We start from the raw sequence: 24,543 nt of genomic DNA on the forward strand, positions 1-24,543 counted from the left end.
GCTCTATTTTCTTTTTGTACCTGCTCCTTTATATTCTAAAGAAAGAAATTATTCCATGGACATTGCTTCATGCATCTCAAAGGGCATTTCCTGAGATACTGTGCTAATACTCTCAATTGAAGTTTATAGAAGAGTTTGTAGTTATAATGAAAACAACTTTAAACATATAGGCCTTTTGTCAATTTAAGTTTAATAAAAGGCAAACATTTTAGGGGGAAAAAATCTATTCTACAATGACAGTTCAGCTTAATGTGATTAACTCAGTTTTTAATGTACTGTATGTGCTCAACTGCTTGGTCAGAGTCTTACAGTTCATCTGAATACAGCATTATATAATTGGGCTTGGCTTGGAAGAGAAATGTCTCCACCTTTTTCAGGGATTTTAGCATGGCAGTCTGTTAGATGCATGTTGCTCCCACTCGTCTTATAGAAGTGGTCTTTGCTGTGCACTGTGTGTGTAGCAATCGGTCTGTACAGGATACCCCAAGTAATCCATATCCTCACCTGTAGAGTGGAGGATAAACATATTGAGAAGAATTTCCCACCCAAAAAAGTTAACCATATCTGAGGAAATTATTTTAAAAAGTTGTCCGTTTAGAGAGTAAAGAGAAAGTAGGCAGTAGCCAAGTGCCTTACAGTAACAGTCCACCCAGCCGTTGGCTGCTGCCCTCCAGCTTCTGTTTTCATTAGACTGGCTCCAGTGCTCTATGGTTTTTAGGTGATCAACTATCTGCAGGAGCACATATCACTGGTTTAAAATTGTAGATGCATGGAATGTCATTTTCATTTGTGTACATATATTAGCCGTATTAACGAACTTACAAATGACAATTCTGAAATTACAGAAACTTCAACTGCTAGTTTACCTTGAATACAGCCTCTGCTTGCTCATTGTCGTCAGTGGTAGTATCAGATCTTTCTGTGTACGTAAAAATAAGGCCATGCATAAAGTTATTTCTAGAAAGAAAAAAAGTAATGCGCTTGAACTACTTTTGTATGTACATACATTGGCACTTTACCTATATACATAGCAGCTCTTACCATGCACTTCAGGTGTTAAGGATGACTGGTGAGAGTAGGACTGTTCTGGTGACTGTTCATCCTTTATGGTGTTGTAGGGAGGGTAATTGTCATTGACATGAAATATACCAGGGCTGTGACTGGCCTGCCCACCTCTATACTTCAGGAAAACCTCTATGGAAACAGAGGTGACTGATGCTTAATTAAACATTGAATTTGACAGACGGCTTGATACCAAGAGAACCCAATCCATTGATCAACACGCCATAAGAGAATGCAGGACAGTGACTTTCTGCCAATAGACTGTAGTTAGTTGTCCCTACCTGCAAATCTATCCAGTGGCGCACAAGAACCCGTGTGAGTTTCTGAGAGGGAGATCAGACTTTGTTTTATGGCAACATCTGACTCCTTTAGTCCTAGACAGCAACAAAGTAAATATGACTGTCCTTATTATCACTGGGCTATATTCCGTCATTGAGATGTTTACTCTTGATAGCTTTCTAAAGCTACTCACCTTTTCTTTGTTTGGTCATTTTAATAACAGGCAGCATCATGTAAACCCTGAAAGCATTACTGCCCTTCTTGATGCTCTTGTCTTGTAGCTCTTTCACATCGGGTAAAGAGTTCAGGGCACATCGGAAGTTGGCTTTCCATGTCTTCGGATCAGGCTTGTCTATTCCAGGTTTGTATCTGCCTTGAACCAAAAGGATAAAATTAATTAATCTAAGGAAAACTGTGAACGGTGTCATTTTAAATACAAGCAAGGATGAGCAAGTATTGTTTTATCCCAAAGGTTCTCACTACTGACTTGGAAAACATGCACAAATAGGTCAATTTGTTGCCCTTGTCAGTACAGATTTTTTTTTCAGCAATTGATAAAATCATCCATATTTACAACAATGGAAATGGATTTTCCCATCCATAGATCTGAATATATCATAAAAATTTTGTTTGACTTGTGTGACGTGTCTACAGGCAGATGGCTTTTCAGTGTTTCAGTTGCTATGGCCATTGAACATTGAAGATGAGAATAAGGCTCAAATCTTTGATAAGGTTTAATCCACAAGGGTGATGTAAAAATGCAGAACTCTGTTCTTTAGGTCCATGAAGTGGATATTTAGTGCTGACCTGGATGTATTATAATTTATAATATCAAGTATCAGTGACAAATATTGGAGCAAGCAAACTGATACATTTGCTGCTATTCTAACTTGCTTTAGAGATGTGATAAATGCACTTTACCAGCAACGGACCATGCGAAACTTGGGTATACATAATACCTTCATATCATGGTGGAAGAGAGCTTTTCATGGTGCAATCAGAGAGCTTTGTCCATTGGTGTCTGAACTTGCTTCTTACCTGTGTGTATCGCCCAGTTTCGGAACAAAGTGGCGTCCTTGTCTATATTCCAACCATGTCGAGCCGCATGCTTCCAAGGAATCTGAAAAACTTGAGCTGTCTAAAGTTCAAAGCAGAGTAGTCCAAATGGTAAACCTTTTATCTTTTCATATCTGGACTGTGACAAAAGCAGCATATTCCCAAAAGAAAGAAGTGAGACTTCTATTAGAAAGGGGACTTAAATTATATTGGTTATAACCAGAAAGATATTTCACTTGAGATATGAGACCTGTTGGATATGGACTTAAGCATTTTCTGGTGTGAGTGAAGTCTTACATACAAATCTTGCTTATGTTAGATATTTTGTATCAGACGTTGGACTTAAATGCATTTAAGTGTACAGTATAATCATACTACAAATGTACAAGAACAAAAGCAATGACAATCTGGATTATGACATTTTTGTTGTACAATTATTTAAACATCTGAAACAATGTTTTACCTCATCACGCCAGGTGACCCCTGGGTATTTCCCTGACTGTATCTGCTCCTCAAGCCAGGGTCGCAGTCTTAGACGACCTTGATGCATCTTCTAATGAACCTAGGGTTGCAGTCTGCCTGACTTCACACCTGACATTCAATAAAACACATTTTGTATCTAAATGTATTTGTATTGTGTTCAACTATATCAACGTCATGTCCAGGGGATTCAGCATTCAGAACTGTGCTTGATGAGTGAGTATGTGTATGTTCTGGTGATTATAAAATGAGGTGAGGAATGACCCTAAATAGTCAGGTGAATCTCTCAAAGATTAAAACAAATAGAAATAAAAATACTGCATGACAGCTTTTTTCTTAAACGATCCCACTCAACTAGTTATACAACTGACTCAATTCTGCAATCACCACACTGTTTAGAACATGCCCGATTTTGTCCAACTAGACTGCTTTTCAGAAATGAACCAGACCATGCTTAATAATGACTGATGTCTATGTTTTGTGATCCTTATCCTTTCACATTTGACTATAATTGATCCCCCATTGATCCCCACACTGTTTAGAATAATCCTGATAATAGCTACTTCACTAACCTGCGCATGGAATCCTCAAACCTCCTGTGTGCTCACACTGACGGGTTTCCTTAAACTACCGGTGCACACACTGACAGGTAGCTAGGTTTCCTGAGAAGTGCATTGTAATTTCAAGGAAACTATATTACACCCACACAGCACCCTTTAAGGCCCCTCCTCTATGTACAGTGGAAAGAAAAAGTATGTGAACCCTTTGGAATTACCTGAATTTCTGCATAAATTGGTCATAAAATTAGATCTGATCTTCGTCTAAGTCACAACAATAGACAAACACAATGTGCTTAAACTAATAACACACAAATTATTGTATTTCTTCTTGTCTATATTTAATACATAATTTAAACTTTCACAGTGTAGGTTGGAAAAAGTGTGTGAACCCCTAGGCTAATGACTTCTTCAAAAGCTCAGTCAGCTAACCATGAGTCCAATCAATGAGACGAGATTGGAGATGTTGGTTAGAGCTGCCCTGCACTATAAAAAGCACTCACAAAATGTGAGTTTGCTATTCACAAGAAGCATTTGCCTGATGTGAACCATGCCTTGAAGAAAAGAGATCTCAAAATACCTAAGATTAAGATTTGTTGACTTGCATAAAGCTGGAAATTGTTACAAAAGTATCTATAAAAGCCTTGATGTTGATCCATTCACGGTAAGACAAATTGTCTATAAATGCAGAAAGTTCAGCACTGTTGAAACTCTCCCTAGGAGTGGCCGTCTTACAAAGATGACTGCAAGAACACAGCACAGAATGCTCAATGAGGTTGAGCAGAATCCCAGTGTCAGCTAAAGACTTAAATCTCTGGGACATGCTAACATCTCTGTTGACGAGTCTACGATACGTAAAACACTTAACAAGAATGGTGTTCATGGGAGGACGTCACGGAAGAAGCCACTGCTGTCCAAAAAAACCATTGCTGCACGTCTGAGGTTCGCAAAAGAGCACCTAGATTTTCCACAGCGCTACTGGCAAAATATTCTGTGTACAGATGAAACTACAGTTGAGTTGTTTGGAAGGAACATACAACACTATGTGCGGAGAAAAAAAGGCACAGCACTCCAACATCAAAACCTCACCCCCACTGTAAAGTATGGTGGAGGGAGCATCGTGGTTAGGGCTGCTTTGCTGCCTCAGGGCCTGGACAGCTTGCTATCATCGACGGAAAAATGAATTCCCAAGTGTATCAATACATTTTGCAGGAGAATGTTAGGCTATCTGTCCGCCAATTGAAGCTCAACAGATGTTGGGTGATGCAACAGGACAACAACAAAAACACAGAAGTAAATCAACAACAGAATGGTTTCAGGATAAGAAAATACGCCTTCTGGAGTGGCCCAGTTAGAGTCCTGACCTCAACCCGATTGAGATGCTGTGGCATGACCTCAAAAGAGCAGTTCACACCAAACATCCCAAGAATATTGCTGAACTGATATGATTTTGTAAAGAGGAATGGTCCAAAATTCCTCCTGATCGTTGTGCAGGTCTGAATGGCAACTAGAGAAAATGTTTGGTTGAGGTTATTGCTGCAAAAAGGAAGGTCAACCAGTTATTAAATGAAATTAAATCCAAGGGTTCACATACTTTTCCCACCCTGCGCTGTGAATGTTTACACGGTGTGTTCAGTAAAGTCATGAAAACGTAACATTGTTTGTGTGTTATTAGTTTAAGCAGACTGTGCTTGTCTATTATTGTGACTTAGATGAAGATCAGATCAAGTTTTATGACAAATCTATACAGAAATCCAGGTAATTCCAAAGTGTTCACATATTTTTCTTGCCACTGTACATTATATACAGAAATATGACTCCCACACAAAAAAAACTAGGTTGTAACAACCTGTATGTAGCCTTACATAGACTGAGTATACAAAACATGAGAAAAACATTTCTAATATTGAGTTGCTATCCCTTTTGCCCTCAGAACACCCTCAATTTGTCGGGGCATGGGCTCTACAAGGGGTCGAAACCATTCCACAGGGATGCTGGCCCATGTTGACTCCATTGCTTCAGACAGTTGTGTCAAGTTGGCTGGATGTCTTTTGGGTAGTGGTCCATTGTTGATACACATGGGTAACTGTTGAGCGTGAAAAACCCAGCAGCGTTGCACTCAAACGGGTGCGCCTGGCACCTACTACCATACTTAGTTAAATATTTTGTCTTGACCATTCACCCTCAATGGTGCACATACACAATCCATGTCTCAATTGTCTCAAGGCTTGAAAATCCTTCTTTAACCTGTCTCCTCACCTTTATCTACACTGATTGAAGTGGATGCAACAAGTGACATCAATCAGGGATCATAGCTTTCACCTGGATTCATCTGGTCAGTCTTTGTCATGGAAAGAGCATGTTCTTAATGTTTTGTATACTCAGGGTATAACAGCGCTTTGGTCGGCAAAGCTTTATGCTAGAAACAAGCTGTAAAATACCCAGGACATGACTCCAATGCATATGGAGATATCATTGATTCATTTCTTTGACATTCAGATTCTGAGCTACAACCATAGTGGAGGAGACAAAAAATGCAATCTAATTCTGGCACCTTAAATTGATTAAGTTATTCACTTTCTGATTAAGCTATTCACAGGGTGGTGAAAGTGCAAATACTGCTCAGTGGCCAGGATGTGGACCATCAGACAAGACAAAGCTTTACGTGAGCATCTCTTAAATTTATGAAGATAGTTTGATTACTGGCATATGCATTGAGAAGAGAAAAAGCCATCTTGAGATATTATTTAAATGAATAGCTTGCATGAATGTTGTGTGATGAGGATGGATGGATACTGTGCCATGATATTGTTTGTTTACCTAATGGAACTTCAGTGTTGTGATAGAGTGTTGAGAGCTTGCAGTTTGGCTCATTGTGGACGATGTGTCCACTTTCTGCTCAAGATTAATGGCCAGATTCAGTGGATGCAGCTGAGGGGAGGACGGGTCATCACACTCAATTCTAGCCAGTATTAATCAAAATCAAATCAAATGTATTTATATGGCCCTTCGTACATCAGCTGATATCTCAAAGTGCTGTACAGAAACCCAGCCTAAAACCCCAAACAGCAAGCAATGCAGGTGTAGAAGCACGGTAGCTAGGAAAAACTCCCTAGAAAGGCCAAAACCTAGGAAGAAACCTAGAGCGGAACCAGGCTATGAGGGGTGGCCAGTCCTCTTCTGGCTGTGCCAGGTGGAGATTATAACAGAACATGGCCAAGATGTTCAAATGTTCATAAATGACCAGCATGGTCAAATAATAATAATCACAGTAGTTGTCGAGGGTGCAGCAAGTCAGCACGTCAGGAGTAAATGTCAGTTGGCTTTTCATAGCCGATCATTAAGAGAATCTCTACCACTCCTGCTGTCTCTAGAGAGTTGAAAACAGCAGGTCTGGGACAGGTAGCACGTCCGGTGAACAGGTCAGGATTCCATAGCAGCAGGCAGAACAGTTGAAACTGGAGCAGCAGCACGGCCAGGTAGACTGGGGATAGCAAGGAGTCATCATGCCAGGTAGTCCTGAGGCATGGTCCTAGGGCTCAGGTCCTCCGAGAGAGAGAAAGAAAGAGAGAATTAGAGAGAGCATACTTAAATTCACACAGGACACCGGATAAGACAGGAGAAGTACTCCAGATATAACAAACTGACCCTAGCCCCCCGACACATAAACTACTGCCACACCCACTTTGCCAAAGCACAGCCCCCACACCACAAGGGGGGATATCTTCAACCACCAACTTACCGTCCTGAGACAAAGCCGAGTATAGCCCACAAAGATCTCCGCCACGGCACAACCCAAGGGGGGGGGGGGGGGGGGGGCGCCAAACCAGACAGGAAGATCACGTCAGTGACTCAACCCACTCAAGTGTCGCACCCCTCCTAGGGACGGCATGAAAGAGCACCAGTAAGCCAGTGACTCTGAGCCCCTGTAATAGGGTTAGAGGCAGAGAATTCCAGTGGAGAGAGGGGAACCGGCCAGGCAGAGACAGCAAGGGTGGTTTGTTGCTCCAGATCCTTTCCGTTCACCTTCACACTCATGGGCCAGACTACACTCAATCATATGACCCACTGAAGAGACCTCAAAAGAGCAGTTCACACCAAACATCCCAAGAATATTGCTGAACTGATATGATTTTGTAAAGAGGAATGGTCCAAAATTCCTCCTGATCGTTGTGCAGGTCTGAATGGCAACTAGAGAAAATGTTTGGTTGAGGTTATTGCTGCAAAAAGGAAGGTCAACCAGTTATTAAATGAAATTAAATCCAAGGGTTCACATACTTTTCCCACCCTGCGCTGTGAATGTTTACACGGTGTGTTCAGTAAAGTCATGAAAACGTAACATTGTTTGTGTGTTATTAGTTTAAGCAGACTGTGCTTGTCTATTATTGTGACTTAGATGAAGATCAGATCAAGTTATGACAAATCTATACAGAAATCCAGGTAATTCCAAAGTGTTCACATATTTTTCTTGCCACTGTACATTATATACAGAAATATGACTCCCACACAAAAAAAACTAGGTTGTAACAACCTGTATGTAGCCTTACATAGACTGAGTATACAAAACATGAGAAAAACATTTCTAATATTGAGTTGCTATCCCTTTTGCCCTCAGAACACCCTCAATTTGTCGGGGCATGGGCTCTACAAGGGGTCGAAACCATTCCACAGGGATGCTGGCCCATGTTGACTCCATTGCTTCAGACAGTTGTGTCAAGTTGGCTGGATGTCTTTTGGGTAGTGGTCCATTGTTGATACACATGGGTAACTGTTGAGCGTGAAAAACCCAGCAGCGTTGCACTCAAACGGGTGCGCCTGGCACCTACTACCATACTTAGTTAAATATTTTGTCTTGACCATTCACCCTCAATGGTGCACATACACAATCCATGTCTCAATTGTCTCAAGGCTTGAAAATCCTTCTTTAACCTGTCTCCTCACCTTTATCTACACTGATTGAAGTGGATGCAACAAGTGACATCAATCAGGGATCATAGCTTTCACCTGGATTCATCTGGTCAGTCTTTGTCATGGAAAGAGCATGTTCTTAATGTTTTGTATACTCAGGGTATAACAGCGCTTTGGTCGGCGAAGCTTTATGCTAGAAACAAGCTGTAAAATACCCAGGACATGACTCCAATGCATATGGAGATATCATTGATTCATTTCTTTGACATTCAGATTCTGAGCTACAACCATAGTGGAGGAGACAAAAAATGCAATCTAATTCTGGCACCTTAAATTGATTAAGTTATTCACTTTCTGATTAAGCTATTCACAGGGTGGTGAAAGTGCAAATACTGCTCAGTGGCCAGGATGTGGACCATCAGACAAGACAAAGCTTTACGTGAGCATCTCTTAAATTTATGAAGATAGTTTGATTACTGGCATATGCATTGAGAAGAGAAAAAGCCATCTTGAGATATTATTTAAATGAATAGCTTGCATGAATGTTGTGTGATGAGGATGGATGGATACTGTGCCATGATATTGTTTGTTTACCTAATGGAACTTCAGTGTTGTGATAGAGTGTTGAGAGCTTGCAGTTTGGCTCATTGTGGACGATGTGTCCACTTTCTGCTCAAGATTAATGGCCAGATTCAGTGGATGCAGCTGAGGGGAGGACGGGTCATCACACTCAATTCTAGCCAGTATTAATCAAAATCAAATCAAATGTATTTATATGGCCCTTCGTACATCAGCTGATATCTCAAAGTGCTGTACAGAAACCCAGCCTAAAACCCCAAACAGCAAGCAATGCAGGTGTAGAAGCACGGTAGCTAGGAAAAACTCCCTAGAAAGGCCAAAACCTAGGAAGAAACCTAGAGCGGAACCAGGCTATGAGGGGTGGCCAGTCCTCTTCTGGCTGTGCCAGGTGGAGATTATAACAGAACATGGCCAAGATGTTCAAATGTTCATAAATGACCAGCATGGTCAAATAATAATAATCACAGTAGTTGTCGAGGGTGCAGCAAGTCAGCACGTCAGGAGTAAATGTCAGTTGGCTTTTCATAGCCGATCATTAAGAGAATCTCTACCACTCCTGCTGTCTCTAGAGAGTTGAAAACAGCAGGTCTGGGACAGGTAGCACGTCCGGTGAACAGGTCAGGATTCCATAGCAGCAGGCAGAACAGTTGAAACTGGAGCAGCAGCACGGCCAGGTAGACTGGGGATAGCAAGGAGTCATCATGCCAGGTAGTCCTGAGGCATGGTCCTAGGGCTCAGGTCCTCCGAGAGAGAGAAAGAAAGAGAGAATTAGAGAGAGCATACTTAAATTCACACAGGACACCGGATAAGACAGGAGAAGTACTCCAGATATAACAAACTGACCCTAGCCCCCCGACACATAAACTACTGCCACACCCACTTTGCCAAAGCACAGCCCCCACACCACAAGGGGGGATATCTTCAACCACCAACTTACCGTCCTGAGACAAAGCCGAGTATAGCCCACAAAGATCTCCGCCACGGCACAACCCAAGGGGGGGGGGGGGGGGGGGGGGGGGGCGCCAAACCAGACAGGAAGATCACGTCAGTGACTCAACCCACTCAAGTGTCGCACCCCTCCTAGGGACGGCATGAAAGAGCACCAGTAAGCCAGTGACTCTGAGCCCCTGTAATAGGGTTAGAGGCAGAGAATTCCAGTGGAGAGAGGGGAACCGGCCAGGCAGAGACAGCAAGGGTGGTTTGTTGCTCCAGATCCTTTCCGTTCACCTTCACACTCATGGGCCAGACTACACTCAATCATATGACCCACTGAAGAGATGAGTCTTCAGTAAAGACTTAAAGGTTGAGACTGAGTCTGCGTCTCTCACATGGGTAGGCAGACCATTCCATAAAAATGGAGCTCTATAGAAGAAAGCCCTGCCTCCAGCTGTTTGCTTAGAAATTATAGGGACAATTAGGAGGCCTGCGTCTTGTGACCATAGCGTACGTGTAGGTATGTACGGCAGGACCAAATCAAAAAGATAGGTAGGAGCAAGCCCATGTAATGCTTTGTAGGTTAGCAGTAAAACCTTGATATCAGCCCTTGCCTTAACAGGAAGCCAGTGTAGGGAGGCTAGCACTGGAGTAATATGATCACATTTTTTGGTTCTAGTCAGGATTCTAACACTATTTCTTCCGTCTCTCTGAGTGGAATCCTTTAAGAAACCCTAAAGCCTAATGCTGTTTTTGCCATTTTTCATGACCTTCACATTTTGGCTTCTACAGGCATTTATGTAATAGGCACCATCAACTGTTTTATGGATTCAGCACATTGTCAGCGACAAAAAAATATGTCAAAACAAACTTTTGAGACACTTACTGTATATGAGTGATAATGTGCCATAAAGGCAAAAAAAAATCTAAAAACGAATATTGAAATTCTTTGTTTTGTATTTGAAAAGCACTGCAAACTATAATGAACAAGATATCCAACACCAGATTGTGGTTCACCCAGGTCTTGAGTACATCTATAAGTTTTAGGGGGGAAAAATTTCAAACAAACCAACAACTATTGTCCACTGTCCACAACTGCTGAATACTTCCACATCTGCTTTTCAACAGAACAAAAATCCAAATCACACAGAATTGTCATGTCTTTCACTCACATGTTATGCCACAGTTGGAAGCCATTCCTAATGTCACATTGGGTCACCTCATTAGTGGGTCTAGTTCCCCATCTACTGGCCTTTCATGTGTATTGCGCCTTAGGGAAAGACTAGGCATTGTTGTTGTATATGAAGTTGCAGCTGAATTTTTATGTTGTTAAAGGGTCCTGTACCATCTCTTGGGGGGCACAGTGTAGTACCAAAGATTTTTACAACTACACCAAGATGGTGCTTCCAAGTGGTGCAGCAGTCTAAGGCACTGCATCTCAGTGCTAAAGGCGTCACTACAGACCCTGGTTCAACCCTGAGCTGTATCACAACCAGCTGTGATCAGAAGTCCCATAGGGCAGCGCACAATTGGCTCAGTGTCGTCCGGGTTAGGGGAAGGTTTGGCCGGGGTAGGCAGTCATTGTAAAATAAGAATTTGTTCTTAATTGACTAGCCTAGTTAAATGAAGGTAAAAAAACTGTTATAATAATAATAATTAAACCTGTTGTTTCAAATAGGAACAAATGAGTCACAGTGGACAGAACAAGCTAGGAGGTGTGCAGAGCCAAGCAAGAGCTAGTGAGGTCATTTTGGCGCATTCTAGCAGACATTTGCTTATTTCCTTTAGGGAACGCCTACTCTGTGAAATGCGCATGAGTAATAACTCAATTCGCCTTTGCTCTACTTCTAAACAAAAATTACTTTGGCAAGTGTAAAGTCTACAAAACGCAGTCCACTCTGTCCGTAACAGAGTTTAGTTTTGTGAACAGAATAATGTACTGAGATCAAAGGTTTAATTGATGAGAAAATGTGCAGAATGTTGGCCAAAATCCTTCTTGTTCCATCTTATTTGGTAGTGAGTGGAAACGTCAAGCGGATGCTTCAAATTTATACATCCGGTGAAATATCTGGCTCATTGTTCTGTCTGTGGTAGTACTGTAGTGCCCATCCACCTAGTGAAGAGGTGGTTGCCATCTCTGATCCACCTCAGTGGGGTGGTTGTTTGGTCTGGCTCATCTCATCTTCTTGACTAAAAGAAAAATTGATTTCGAAATGAGTTCTACATTGTAAAAATGTTGCCACATTTCAAAAGCAGAAAATCCTTCATTACCAACATGTTTTTTTTGTGTGGTGTTTTTTCCCCTCCATTCAGCTCGGTGGTGTGAAGGGGATAATGTTATATCCTGCTCACCGAGGTAAAGACAGTTTCAGGTTGGATATTCGAAAGATATTTGCCTGTAGATTTCCTTACGTCCACCAACAGCAGTTAGGGACCATCAACATAGTGACAAATCAAAATGTTAAAATGTCAATAGCTTTTTAACCATTACTCCTAAAACATTCAAAACTGGTTGTAGCTAACCCGATGGCATAGACACACATTGCACACACTTTTTTATTTTATTTACATCTCGCACTATTTTTAATTATTTATTTTGATTTTTGAATTTCAATAGCTCATTGGTCATATGACCTACTGACTTCACACAAGGTTCAGAATGTCCACTCAGTGGGCCTACACATTGCACACCCTTTAGTTTATCCATTTTCCTCTCACATGATTTTACATGAATTATTCTACATTTTAAATTTCAATAGCTCCTTGGTCATGTAACCAAAATACTTCAAACAAGGTTCAGAATGTCCACTGACTACCCTTCTACAGTGCCTTGCGAAAGTATTCGGCCCCCTTGAACTTTGCGACCTTTTGCCACATTTCAGGCTTCAAACATAAAGATATAAAACTGTATTTTTTTGTGAAGAATCAACAACAAGTGGGACACAATCATGAAGTGGAACGACATTTATTGGATATTTCAAACTTTTTTAACAAATCAAAAACTGAAAAATTGGGCGTGCAAAATTATTATTACTTTGTAGCGCCACCTTTTGCTGAGATTACAGCTGTAAGTCGCTTGGGGTATGTCTCTATCAGTTTTGCACATCGAGAGACTGAAATTTTTTCACATTCCTCCTTGCAAAACAGCTCGAGCTCAGTGAGGTTGGATGGAGAGCATTTGTGAACAGCAGTTTTCAGTTCTTTCCACAGATTCTCGATTGGATTCAGGTCTGGACTTTGACTTGGCCATTCTAACACCTGGATATGTTTATTTTTGAACCATTCCATTGTAGATTTTGCTTTATGTTTTGGATCATTGTCTTGTTGGAAGACAAATCTCCATCCCAGTCTCAGGTCTTTTGCAGACTCCATCAGGTTTTCTTCCAGAATGGTCCTGTATTTGGCTCCAACCATCTTCCCATCAATTTTGGTTTCATCTGACCAGAGCACCTTCTTCCACATGTTTGGTGTGTCTCCCAGGTGGCTTGTGGCAAACTTTAAACAACACTTTTTATGGATATCTTTAAGAAATGGCTCTCTTCTTGCCACTCTTTCATAAAGGCCAGATTTGTGCAATATACGACTGATTGTTGTCCTATGGACAGAGTCTCCCACCTCAGCTGTAGATCTCTGCAGTTCATCCAGAGTGATCATGGGCCTCTTGGCTGCATCTCTGATCAGTCTTCTCCTTGTATGAGCTGAAAGTTTAGAGGGACGGCCAGGTCTTGGTAGATTTGCAGTGGTCTGATACTCCTTCCATTTCAATATTATCGCTTACACAGTGCTCCTTGGGATGTTTAAAGCTTGGGAAATCTTTAGGTATCCAAATCCGGCTTTAAACTTCTTCACAACAGTATCTCGGACCTGCCTGGTGTGTTCCTTGTTCTTCATGATGCTCTCTGCTCTCTATGCTCTCACACACATAGATTAAGGATTATAACAGATTATAGGAACACACACATAGATTGTGCAGAACAACAACAATAGTTATTGAATAAAAATGGTGGTAAATCCTCTAAGGAGATTAACCGGAGATGAGAGATATATAGAAGGAACATTTATTTTGGCCAAAAATGGAGAAAGAAGTACGAAATTGATGGACGTTTAAATATAGAAAAACTAACACTGCAATAAAGTAGGCCATAAATCACGAGACTGTAAAAAGAGGACAGAAAAGACAGGAGAGAGGGGCAAAGGAAAGAACAGAGAGAAAAGGGTCAGGTGCCCACAGCCAGACTCAGAGGAGGAATAGAACAGAAAGAACAGAAAGGAGCAGAGCATCTAATAGTAACTATCGGGGTAATTGTAGATAAGCATAAAGGAGGCTTTAAGGGAAAGGGACATAAGAGAGAAGGAAAAAAAATGGACAGGATCAGACAATAGAAAGTGTTTCAATTGCGATAAGACAGGACATTTCACCCGGGAGTGTAAGGCTCCCTGTAAACATTGTGACCGAGTAGGACACAACCACCGAAACTGCGAACATAAGGGGAAGGATAGGCGCGACAATCGGGAGAGAAAGAGAGTAATGAGAATCATCGATGGAGGAATGCTTGGACCTTTAAATTAGGGCTATTTTCCGGGAATTGTCTCGGTAGTACGTGCCTGATTTTACGACTACAGACAATTTGAAATAGGGTTATTTGCGGGGAGTCTTCATCATTTCATTAGTTTTTGTGGTTCAACGGTAGAATTATCGCTTGCCACACGGGAGGCTCGGTTCGTTTCCCAGCCTATGCACCAATGGTCTAAAATCAAATAAAATTTGATTTGATTTGATTTGAAATCTGGTTTTCTGATTGTAATTCAACTATTGTTATGTTTTGCCTAGAAAGATACGGTCATTAGTATTTGTTTAAGATATAAACTGAACATTTTAATAGCTTGTTTAGTTTAAATTGAAAGACTACTTCATTCAAAATAATAGTGAGGCGAATCGATGTTCATATGTTTTAGAAATTAGCTAGGTTGAATTTGGTTATTTGGGTTACCTTTTTCATTTGCTTTTTAAAAGAGAGTTTGGAATCAAGTATGAGGGCGTGACGATCTGCAGTCCGGAGCCTCCAGCGGTGGTTCCCAGTTCAGAGCCTCCGGCGATGATCCACGGTCCAGTTCCTCCGGCAACGATCCACGGTCCGGTTCCACAGAAGTGAAGGAATCCGTGTAGGGAGCTGAGGCTACGTCCCAAACCGGAGCCGCCACCGAGGGTAGATGGCTACCCGGACCCTCCCCTATAGGTTCAGGTTTGCGCGGGGGGGGGGGTACTGTCACACCCTGACCTTAGAGAGCCGTTTAATTTCTCTATTTGGTTAGGTCAGGGTGTGATTTGGGGTGGGCATTCCATGTCTATTGCTTTGTTTTTGGCCGAGTATGGTTCCCAATCAGAGGCAGCTGTCTATTGTTGTCTCTGATTGGGGATCATACTTAGGTAGCCCTTTTTCCCCACTTTCTGTTGAGGGATCTTGTCTTTTTGTGTTGCATGTGTTTGCACTACTAGCTTCACGTTCGTTGAGTTGTTTCTTGTTTTTTGGTGGAACATTTCAAATGAAAGGAAAATGTACTCCTACCACGCTGCACCTTGGCCTCATTCTAACGATTAACGTTACAGACCTCTATCATGACTTTCCATTGTGGTTTGATCAGCCTCATTGGGGAGCCATTTGGTTAATGAATTTAAGGTCATTTGTAATACTGATTTGAAGGTAATTTGTGTAATTTATAATTATGATGGAGTTTAAAGTTCTAAGACATATTTGTAATTTGAACCAATTAGAAGAAAGAAAGGGCATAGCCTTTGACTAAGGGTAGGCTTCCTTAAGTCTATCTTCCTATGACCAGAAGGGTACAATCATTTTTCAGAGTAGTGATTTGATCTGATTATGTTATTTGAAATCTTTTGATCTGTAGTAGTATTTTTATAAATTACCTAGATATGTTTTATTTTCCCTTAGGTAGTTAGTTAGCTGTTGTTGTACATAGATAATATCTTTGTGTGAAATTTAGCGCAACATTATATTTTTGTGTTAAATTTAACACAAGAAGGCGGTAAAATTGATATGATAATATTATCGTATATATTTTTTTATTGAATAAGGTTATAAAGTTAGTAAGAATAAGTTTTAATTATGGTAGACTTATAATAAGTATTTAGGACATATTTTAAGCCTGAAGGAGTAAGAATAAATGGGGAAAAGATTTTGGTCGTTCAGCTTCCGCACATTAGACAGTGGAAAGACTGTCTGCTCCATTGGTTTATAAACATGAGATGTCGGGAAGGCAGGCATGCATTCCAGTCCTTAACTCCAGGTTATGTCCAGTTAATCTGTTGAGAAGAGATAGTTGAATGTGGCCGTCACCCCCACAGAAAGCCAGAGGCCATAAAAGAGATTACTCCCACCTTTGAGGACTTGGTAGAGGGGGGTGTAATTAGAGAAAGAGATGCACAGTGCAATTCTCCAAGGTTTTGGCAAAGAAAGCAGACCCAGTTGAGAATTTTGCCACAGAGGTATGGTAAATACCTCTGGGAAACCTATTACACATGCTCAGTTGATTTTGAATCTATTAGATGCTGTACTTTTGCCAGAAAAGTGAGCTATTTGTAAGTGTGAGGCTCATAATAAAGGAACAGACAGTATCAGCCTACCTAAGTCACTGTTTAGATATGCGGCAATATTGACACATGGACAGAGCCATGTGTCAACAGGGAGGAAGGATGGTAGAGCAGGGGGTAGAGCAGGTTAGGAAACACTGCAGGTTAGGAAAGACTTTGTGGCCTATGGGATAACGAACTACTTAAAAATTTTTTTTTATATAATAAATAAATATAGCAAATGGGTAGAAGCGTTCCCAACTTACTTGGCGGACACGATTATAGTAGCTAAAATATTAGGTCCAGATATTATCCCTAGAGTTGGTTTACTAGGATCTATTTCTCTAAACAATTGATTACATTTAAGCTAATCAGGCAGACCATATAGAATGCCAGAGTTAGGGAGACCAGAACAGGTAGACATAGAAATAGAAAGATATACTAGCAGAACACATGAGAAGACTGTTTGTTAACCAAACCCGTATGTATGTCCAAGATTTTGTGACCAACAGGTGAATTACAGGAGAAAGTGATTCACTCAGTCCAACCAGGGGACTGGGTGTGGATCTAGTCCCTGAGGGGAAAAGACTGGAAGCAGCCCCGTTGGGTAGGCCCATACCAGGTTCTGTTAACCACAGCCTTTGCCATTAGAATAGCTGAGAGAGTCACTTGGGTCCACGTTACCCACTGCAAGAAGGTATGTACACATACTGCATATACTGCATAAGCACTGCTGATCACACAGAGTTAGCAGAAGAACCGAGAACCAACAGGGTCCGGGGGTTACCTCCTTAACGAAGATTCCCTATCCCGACCGTTCATCACTGTGTGTGCTCCTAGAAGTGTGAGTATGGGGTGGTACCTAGCAGACCGACTAAGGGCAGGAGAGGGTTGGCGGTTTTTGGGAATATTAGGGACTCTGAGCTGCATCATAGTCTTGGTAATCTTTCTGATACATTCAGATCCACCACCTTCCGGTACTAATTATATGATTCTGTTGTCATTGATAAGAAGTAAAAGACAAACAATATAAAATACTGACCATCAAGGATGAGTGACTTACAGAATAAGGAGGCAAAGAAGGTCAAGATGTAGGATCTAAGATAAACATTAAACAATTTCCTCGGAAAGCAAATAACTTCACAGGGATTGGGTTGGCCTGATTGAAGTACTCGGCCAACCCACCTCGGTTCACTTTAACTCCTGATGAGTACCAGTGTTATAGATACAAGAAGGGCACCGAGAACTTAGGTGATTTTAATGGCTGTAAGGCAATTGTTAATGTGACTGACTTAGGTTTGGAAGTACAGGTGAAAATTCTTAACCTCATAGGACCTATAACTGATGTATGGTGTTCTTGTACCAGCAAAGGACGCATACGATAGGCACTACCAAAAGGGTGGTTAGGAACTTGCGCCCCGGTGGTATTGTTCCAACCAGTTCGAGTTAGTCATCAGAGGCCAGTTATAGGAGGCAAAAGTAGGCACAGGAGGAGTTTTGACCAGGATTGGAGTAGCCTTGTCTAGATGGATGCTATTGGCATCCACAGGGAAGTTCAAGATGAATACAAAGCTAGGAATTAAATTAGGTGAAGGCTTTACCACTATGTTATTTTGGTGGTTGACAATAAATAAAAATGTGGATTGGATTAATTACATCTATTATAATCAACAGAGATTCATGAATGAAACCGGGGATGCAGTAAAGGGGTTCTATGACCAATTATCCGCCACCTCCCTCATGACCTGGCAAAATAGACTGGCTCTTGATATGTTATTGACAGAAAAGGGCAGGGTATGTAGAATGATGGGGGTTCATTGCTGTACGTTTATTTTTAATAACACAGCTCCAGATGTATCAGTAACCAAGGCCCTGGCTGGTTTAACCACATTAGCTCATGAGTTAGCAGAAAACTCTGGGGTGGATACCTCCCTGACTGGGTGGTTCGATAGTATGTTTGGAAAATGGAAAGATTTTGTAATTACCGTATTCTGGGTTGCTTTCACCTGTATGAGTGTGTTGGTGTTGTGTGGATGCTGTTTGATCCCATGTGTGAGAGGTTTCAATCACCAGGACTCTAGAGAGGTCGATGACGCAACAAATGATGAGGTATGGACCGATTCCGAGCTCCGACCAGTGGGATGACTACTTCATGCCTCCAGGCCTAGTAGATGGCTCCGTTTCTTTCAACCACAAGGAGCCCATGTTGTATGACACTATCTTCAATGTTTAGACAGACTGTTCATTTCATGAAAATTATAATGAAAATCCTAAAAAGAAGAGTTATAATGGGATATAGGCATAGAACAGTCATTGATGTAAATACATATATTGGTTTTGTTTGCTTTTGTGTAACATTTATGATTCCATATGACGGTTGACGCATCAGTGTGTAATATTTAGTCAAAGGGTGGATTGATAAGGGAATTTATATGTTTAAGGTAATGACTAAAGAATTCCACCCTGAAACGTAATTATTTTATTATGTAACACGTATAAGAATAATTGGACTAACTTAATTATTCGCCTATGTAAAATGTATTAAGAATAATTAGACAAAAGTCCTATAAGATTTGGTTGAGACAAGTAAGGGAGAGAAATGTGTGTGTGATAGTCTTCTGATTAATGAATTCTTCTTTAGCTCACGTTAGTCTCATTCCAAATGTCGTAAATTGTTGGTTATCTGCACGAACCCAGTCTTCACTATGAGTCATCCATACATTAATTGTCTTAAATCATTTATTTATTAACTAAATAAACAATCACAGAAGTGCACACACAAACAAACAAAGTAAATATGGTTACAAGAAATGATAGGGGAATGTGCCCTAGTGGGCTAAACTGGCATGGCGGCTTGTTAGACAAAAGGGGAGTGGGGGTCAACTGAGATAAGACAACAAACAGTTGATAATTATAACAATTGAAATGCTAATCCTTTGCACATGAATGCTTACTCATTCGGGAAAAATTGCAATCAATATATATATTTACCCTCAGCATGGATCGTCGGGATCTCTGTTTAAAAGTTTGTTTCTGTTGGAGAGTTTGTCCGCCCTCTCTGTTATGGTTAGAATGGATAGTTCAGCATTTCTCCACCATTATCCCTTGACTGCTTACAGGAACAATGGTGAGGTGTTTGCTCTGTCCCTGTACTATAGATTGCCCTTTAACCTCTGTAGCCTTCTGCCTGGTGTGTTTAACTTGTCTAAAGTATGGTTTCTTTCTTCACCGATCTTTTATACCCTGTCCAAAACATAAATGTTGTTCGGTTCTCCAGTTCTGTGAGGTGGAAGAAATTTCTTTGTTCTCACTATGAAACTTTACTCTCTCTCTCTATACTGTGACCATGAGGAGATAATCTCCTCCAGGAATTTACGACATCTCTCTGACCACAGCAGCCTGGGTGTAGGAGACATGGAGAGGGGGATGGGGCTTGCTGTACCTTCATAGATATTCATAGATATGTACATTCTGAACCTTGTTTGAAGTCATTAGGTCACATGACCAAGGAGCTATTGAAATTTTCAATTTAGATCTCGGACGAAACGAAAGAGAGGTTGAACAGACTGGTAATGAAATTGAGAGAACCCAAGGATTTTTGGAAACTGCAGAAACAATGTATATTTGTCACATGAAAGAGGTAGGCAGGAAACTGTCTATGTGCAATTTGCCTACATTATAATTTTCTTTCTGGGGGAAGAGCAAGCAGCAGGCAGCAGCATCATCATCATCATCAGGCCTTATCATCTGTTTTCTGGAAGACCAGCTGCGGTGCATTCTATATGGTTTACTGTCCCGGCAGACTGAGTCCTATGGCATCTGTTTAAATGTGACCTTGACAATTCAGAGTGGATAATCTATTGTTTTTTTTTTCACAACATCGGATGATGGGCAACCCCCAATGGACCTCACTGAGTTCTTTGTGGCAGAGGAAGATGCATTACCACAACAGGAGAGGATAAAGAGGTAGGGAAGTCATTCTTGTGTAGAGTCTTTCATAAATGACAGAAAGAAGTGACGTTGTTCTTTTAACTAACTTTTCACTCTCTTCAAACAGATTTGAAATGGCCTACCCCCATACACTGTACTATCTTGCTCAAATGTACAATAACTTGGAGCTGTATGAGATAGCTCGGGGCTACTGACACAGCACTCTTCAGACAGCTGGAATTCAACCAGTTCATTCCTCTGGAATGGGCCATGAACGCTGCCACGTTATCGCAATATTACATCACCAAGGTAAATTATAAACTGTATGTAATCTCTTCATCAAGATTAATTACTTATCATTTCTATACAGTGCGTAAATGACTTGATTTCTTTATAATGATATTTCTACAGATTAATCTAACACATCTTTCTCTTCCCACTACTTTGTCTGCCAGACCCTCTACATGGAGGGCAGGCACTGTCTATCTGCTGCCATTGTCATAGCAGGCCTAGCTGGAGAGGTCCCCTCAGAAGCCGCTGCCCAGGCGAGTAAGTTCTCACTCTAAAGTCATATACTCAGCCTTGACTGTATATGTTCATTCTGAAATGTTTGTATGTTATCAATCATTCTGTACTCATTAACACACATCTCAAACCTTTGTGTTTAGGTGAAGATGAAGCTGAGAAATGAGACCAACCTAGACAGAAGAGAGCCGAAATTGCAAGGTGTTGGATAAAATACTGTCTTAATTTGTTGCAAGATGCGAAGAACTTCTCGAGGCAATTTCGACATCTTCAAACAATATGTAATTTCGTAGATGATTAGCCTATATTGTGAGACAATATCTAATTTGTATGCCTGCTGCTCTGTACAGGACAACATTGGAGAGCTAAAGGTGGATTGACAGGCGGAGCTGAGAGTGACACAGCTACAAGAGGAGGAGGAGGAGAAGGAGAGAGGAAGGAAGAGTGCTGTTCTGTTTGGCTCCATTGACACCTTTGACTCCATCTTTTGACTCCACACCTTTGACTCCACCCCGTCAACTTTGAGGATGCCCGCGCCATCTTTCTGGTTGGCCAGGCCTACGTAAACCAAGCTAAGGAGTACTTTGAGATGGATGGCCAGGTCACAGATCACATTGAGATTCTGCAGGACCACAGCACTCTCTTCAAGGCCCTGGCATTCTTTGAGGAGGACCTGGAGTGGCACTGCAAGATGCACAAGCGGCGGTGATGGAGCCCATCTGCAAAGACCTGAACGCCCAGTACTACCTCCTCATCTGCCGCCAGCTGCAGTTTGAGCTGGCCGAGGACCAACTACGAGATGATGGATCTGAAGCTGGCCATGGCCAACAAGCAGGACGACCTGGACGTGCACACGGTTAAGAAGTTTAACCACCTCTGCTCCTCCTCCACCAAGTTCTACCAGATGTTCCTCGACTGAGTCCGCTCACCAGAGGGCAAGTGGCCGGATAAATTGGAGGACGAGGTACTGAGGCCGGTCCTTGTGGTTAAGTTCCGGGTGGCTCGTCTCCATAGCAGGCTGATCTCGACCAGCACAACCATTCAGCTGGAGAACCTGAACCGCTCCCTGGAGTGCTACAACTTTGTGGTCCAGTACTGCAAGGACAACCCAGAGGCCAAAATCGCCATCGAGACAGAGCTGGAACTGAGTGAAGAGATGGCCAGCCTCCTGCCCCTCAAGATCAACCGACTCAAGGCAAAGTTGGCCTCCTCTAACTGAATCTGAATGTGCCCTAAACTCCACACTACAAAGCCTGGTTAAACACCCCTATCATATATTAAATGTCATTCTCCTCAATCCCCATTTGATGTTCTACCATGAAATGCTTAAGAGCCCCTTTCCAATAATGCAGAGTTAAAAAGTAAAAATAGATTAGCAAAAAAAGTAACACAATAAAATAATAACGATGCTATAAACAAAGAGTACCGATACCAAGTCAATGTGCATGGGTATGAGGTAAGATGTTCATGTAGGTAGGGGTAAAAGTGACTAGGCAATCAGGATAAATAATAAACAGTAGCAGCAGCATGTGTGAAAGTGTGTGTTGTGAGTGTGTTGGAGTGTCAGTGTAGTGTGTGTGGGTTGAGTGCAGTGAGTGTACATAGAGCCAGTGCAAGAATGTCAGTGCAAATAGTCCCCAATTAGGTTGGTTATGACGATCTGTTTCTGTTCTTTACAGCAAGTGACGATTGTGTTTTTAATACAGTATCAAATCGTATCTATGTATTAAAGTTCCAAGCAGATTTGTTGCTGCAACAGAATGGTCAGTGTGGCCCACAAAACTGAAGAGGGTGCTGTTACTCATCAAATGGCTTCTAGGTCATAAAATCCATAGGCAGATAATAAAGTGGAAGTTATTTATTTCTCTAGCTACTTACTTATTTTAGTAGTTCTACAAGAACTTTACTTCATTGTCAGTACTATACTAATGAGAAACATAAATATATCCAATGCTCCCAGGCAAGTATAGCCATATATGTTTTGCCCTATCATATCCCCAAATCTAAGACTCTTCCGGTGTTTATGTTTTTGTAAAAATTTGAGTGTTTGTAAACAAACAGCATATATATTTAAAATGGATTCAAAACGTATTATGGATGTCCTTGCGTCCATAGCTGTCGTTGCGTCCATGAATTTGTGTGTGGTTACATTTTCTAAGCCCCATCCCTCAGTTTACCAAACAAAGTGGTAGGGTCAGGCTGTTAAAATAACAGATTTTGCCTTCGTTGGAAATGACCCTTATGATATGTGTATTAGCAGATGTGACTATGACTAGTATGTATCACTTCATCTTTTCCTCTGATAACACCCCCCCCCCCCCTCCCCTTGTCATACACACACATCCTTAGCTCTTGATTACAAAGTAGTAGATTATATGTTTAGATGAACAAGCCTTCACTGTGTTGATAGTTGAAAATAAAAACATCTGATAAGCTTCATCTATTGATCTATCTACTAGTTCCTCACAGACAAGTTACCAGGATGACGTTTTGTTAGACAGGTCATTATGCAATGTCAGTCTATTGGTAATCAGTTTTAAAAATCCTAATCACTACAGGATACTGCAGAAACGTACCTTTATCTTAGTTCCCCTTTGAAAGGCTCACAAATGCTTCATGTGTATGAATATTTATTTTATTTTATAAAGGAAACATTTTATTGTAACATTCACACAAACATGTAATACATTTCTTAAATAAGAAAAGATTGCCATTGATAAATGGACCCTAAAACAGCTTAGACAGACTTAGATGTACATAATTGTAACTTTCAGGTCCTGTGAGTAGTTAATTACAGACCTTTATTGTTTCAATTTTAAGAGGCATATATGTGTATCTGTGCCAAGATGTATTACCACTTCAGCTCTAAATATACTTTGAATGCAAAACCATCCGAATGTGAATTCTCTAGAGTGACACGTAAACAGAGCTGTGGATAGCATTTAGCTCGTCTTGGTATGACTTGGCAGTAAGATGAAACCTCAGCCTGACAATGACAGTGCAGTCTTCAAAACCCCAATGAAGAGGTATTTTCCTTTCTCTGTGTGTGCTAAAGAGAGATTACAGACCGCAATGACAGCTGACGAGCCTGCCTGTTATTTTATAAACATTCCAAAATAGTAGCCAATACTTATTTTTATTAAAGCAAAAGCTGGTTTCGGTGGCAAGGTGGAGAATCATTATTTTTGTGGGTCAAAAATGTGAATTTCATATATTTTACTAAACAAAAATGGTGTCCACAATAACAAACTAAAAGAAACAACAATATTATAATTGAAACATGCTTTCTCACTGCCCTAGAAAAATTACTGGTTTATCCATTGAGCTGGCTTTTTATTCCAGATGAGGATTGATCTGAAAAACAGCATGAGTTCAAGTAACATAAACAAACACTTGATTATCAGCCATAAAATGTATAGTGGTATTAGTAAAGTTAGTCCAATAGTTGAAATATCCCAAGAAATGTGTTTTCATGGGATATGTGGTTGAAGGGTAAAGTATAATGGAACCCTAATACAAATTGAGGAGATTCCCACATCTGGATGAATGTAACATTTTTCTGACAGCAGGTAGCAACAGGAAGATGGAGATAAATATGGAGCAGACATAAGGGGGTGGAAGACCAGACAGCATACTCAACACAAG

At 41.0% G+C, this 24,543-nt stretch overlaps 1 protein-coding gene and 1 pseudogene across 1 annotated transcript; one reads left to right on the plus strand and one right to left on the minus strand.

The window, feature by feature from the left end:
• Nucleotides 1-171: 171 nt before the first annotated feature.
• On the minus strand, nucleotides 172-3,633 carry irf1a (interferon regulatory factor 1a). Its single transcript, XM_021580977.2, has 9 exons — nucleotides 3,450-3,633; nucleotides 2,861-2,988; nucleotides 2,380-2,479; nucleotides 1,535-1,714; nucleotides 1,344-1,436; nucleotides 1,042-1,194; nucleotides 867-919; nucleotides 637-730; nucleotides 172-504 (listed from the first exon to the last, which is right to left on the minus strand). Exons 2-9 carry the CDS (start codon nucleotides 2,945-2,947, stop codon nucleotides 425-427), a joined length of 840 nt encoding a protein of 279 aa, XP_021436652.2. The 5' UTR covers nucleotides 2,948-2,988; nucleotides 3,450-3,633; the 3' UTR covers nucleotides 172-424.
• A 15,683-nt stretch (nucleotides 3,634-19,316) lies between these two features.
• LOC110502725 lies at nucleotides 19,317-23,490 on the plus strand (annotated as a pseudogene).
• Nucleotides 23,491-24,543: the final 1,053 nt, after the last annotated feature.

Source organism: Oncorhynchus mykiss, chromosome 23 (genome assembly GCF_013265735.2).
Source record: "Oncorhynchus mykiss isolate Arlee chromosome 23, USDA_OmykA_1.1, whole genome shotgun sequence".
NCBI classification, from domain to species: domain Eukaryota; kingdom Metazoa; phylum Chordata; class Actinopteri; order Salmoniformes; family Salmonidae; genus Oncorhynchus; species Oncorhynchus mykiss.

Bases quoted from the DNA above. Each gene is read 5' to 3' on its own strand.
- irf1a (XM_021580977.2), bottom strand. From the start codon at position 2,947: ATGCATCAAGGTCGTCTAAGACTGCGACCCTGGCTTGAGGAGCAGATA. The intron at 2,480-2,860 runs GTAAAACATTGT...TTTGAACTTTAG, and splicing joins GGGTCACCTGGCGTGATGAG to ACAGCTCAAGTTTTTCAGAT. The intron at 920-1,041 runs GTAAGAGCTGCT...TTACGTACACAG, and splicing joins CTTAACACCTGAAGTGCATG to AAAGATCTGATACTACCACT.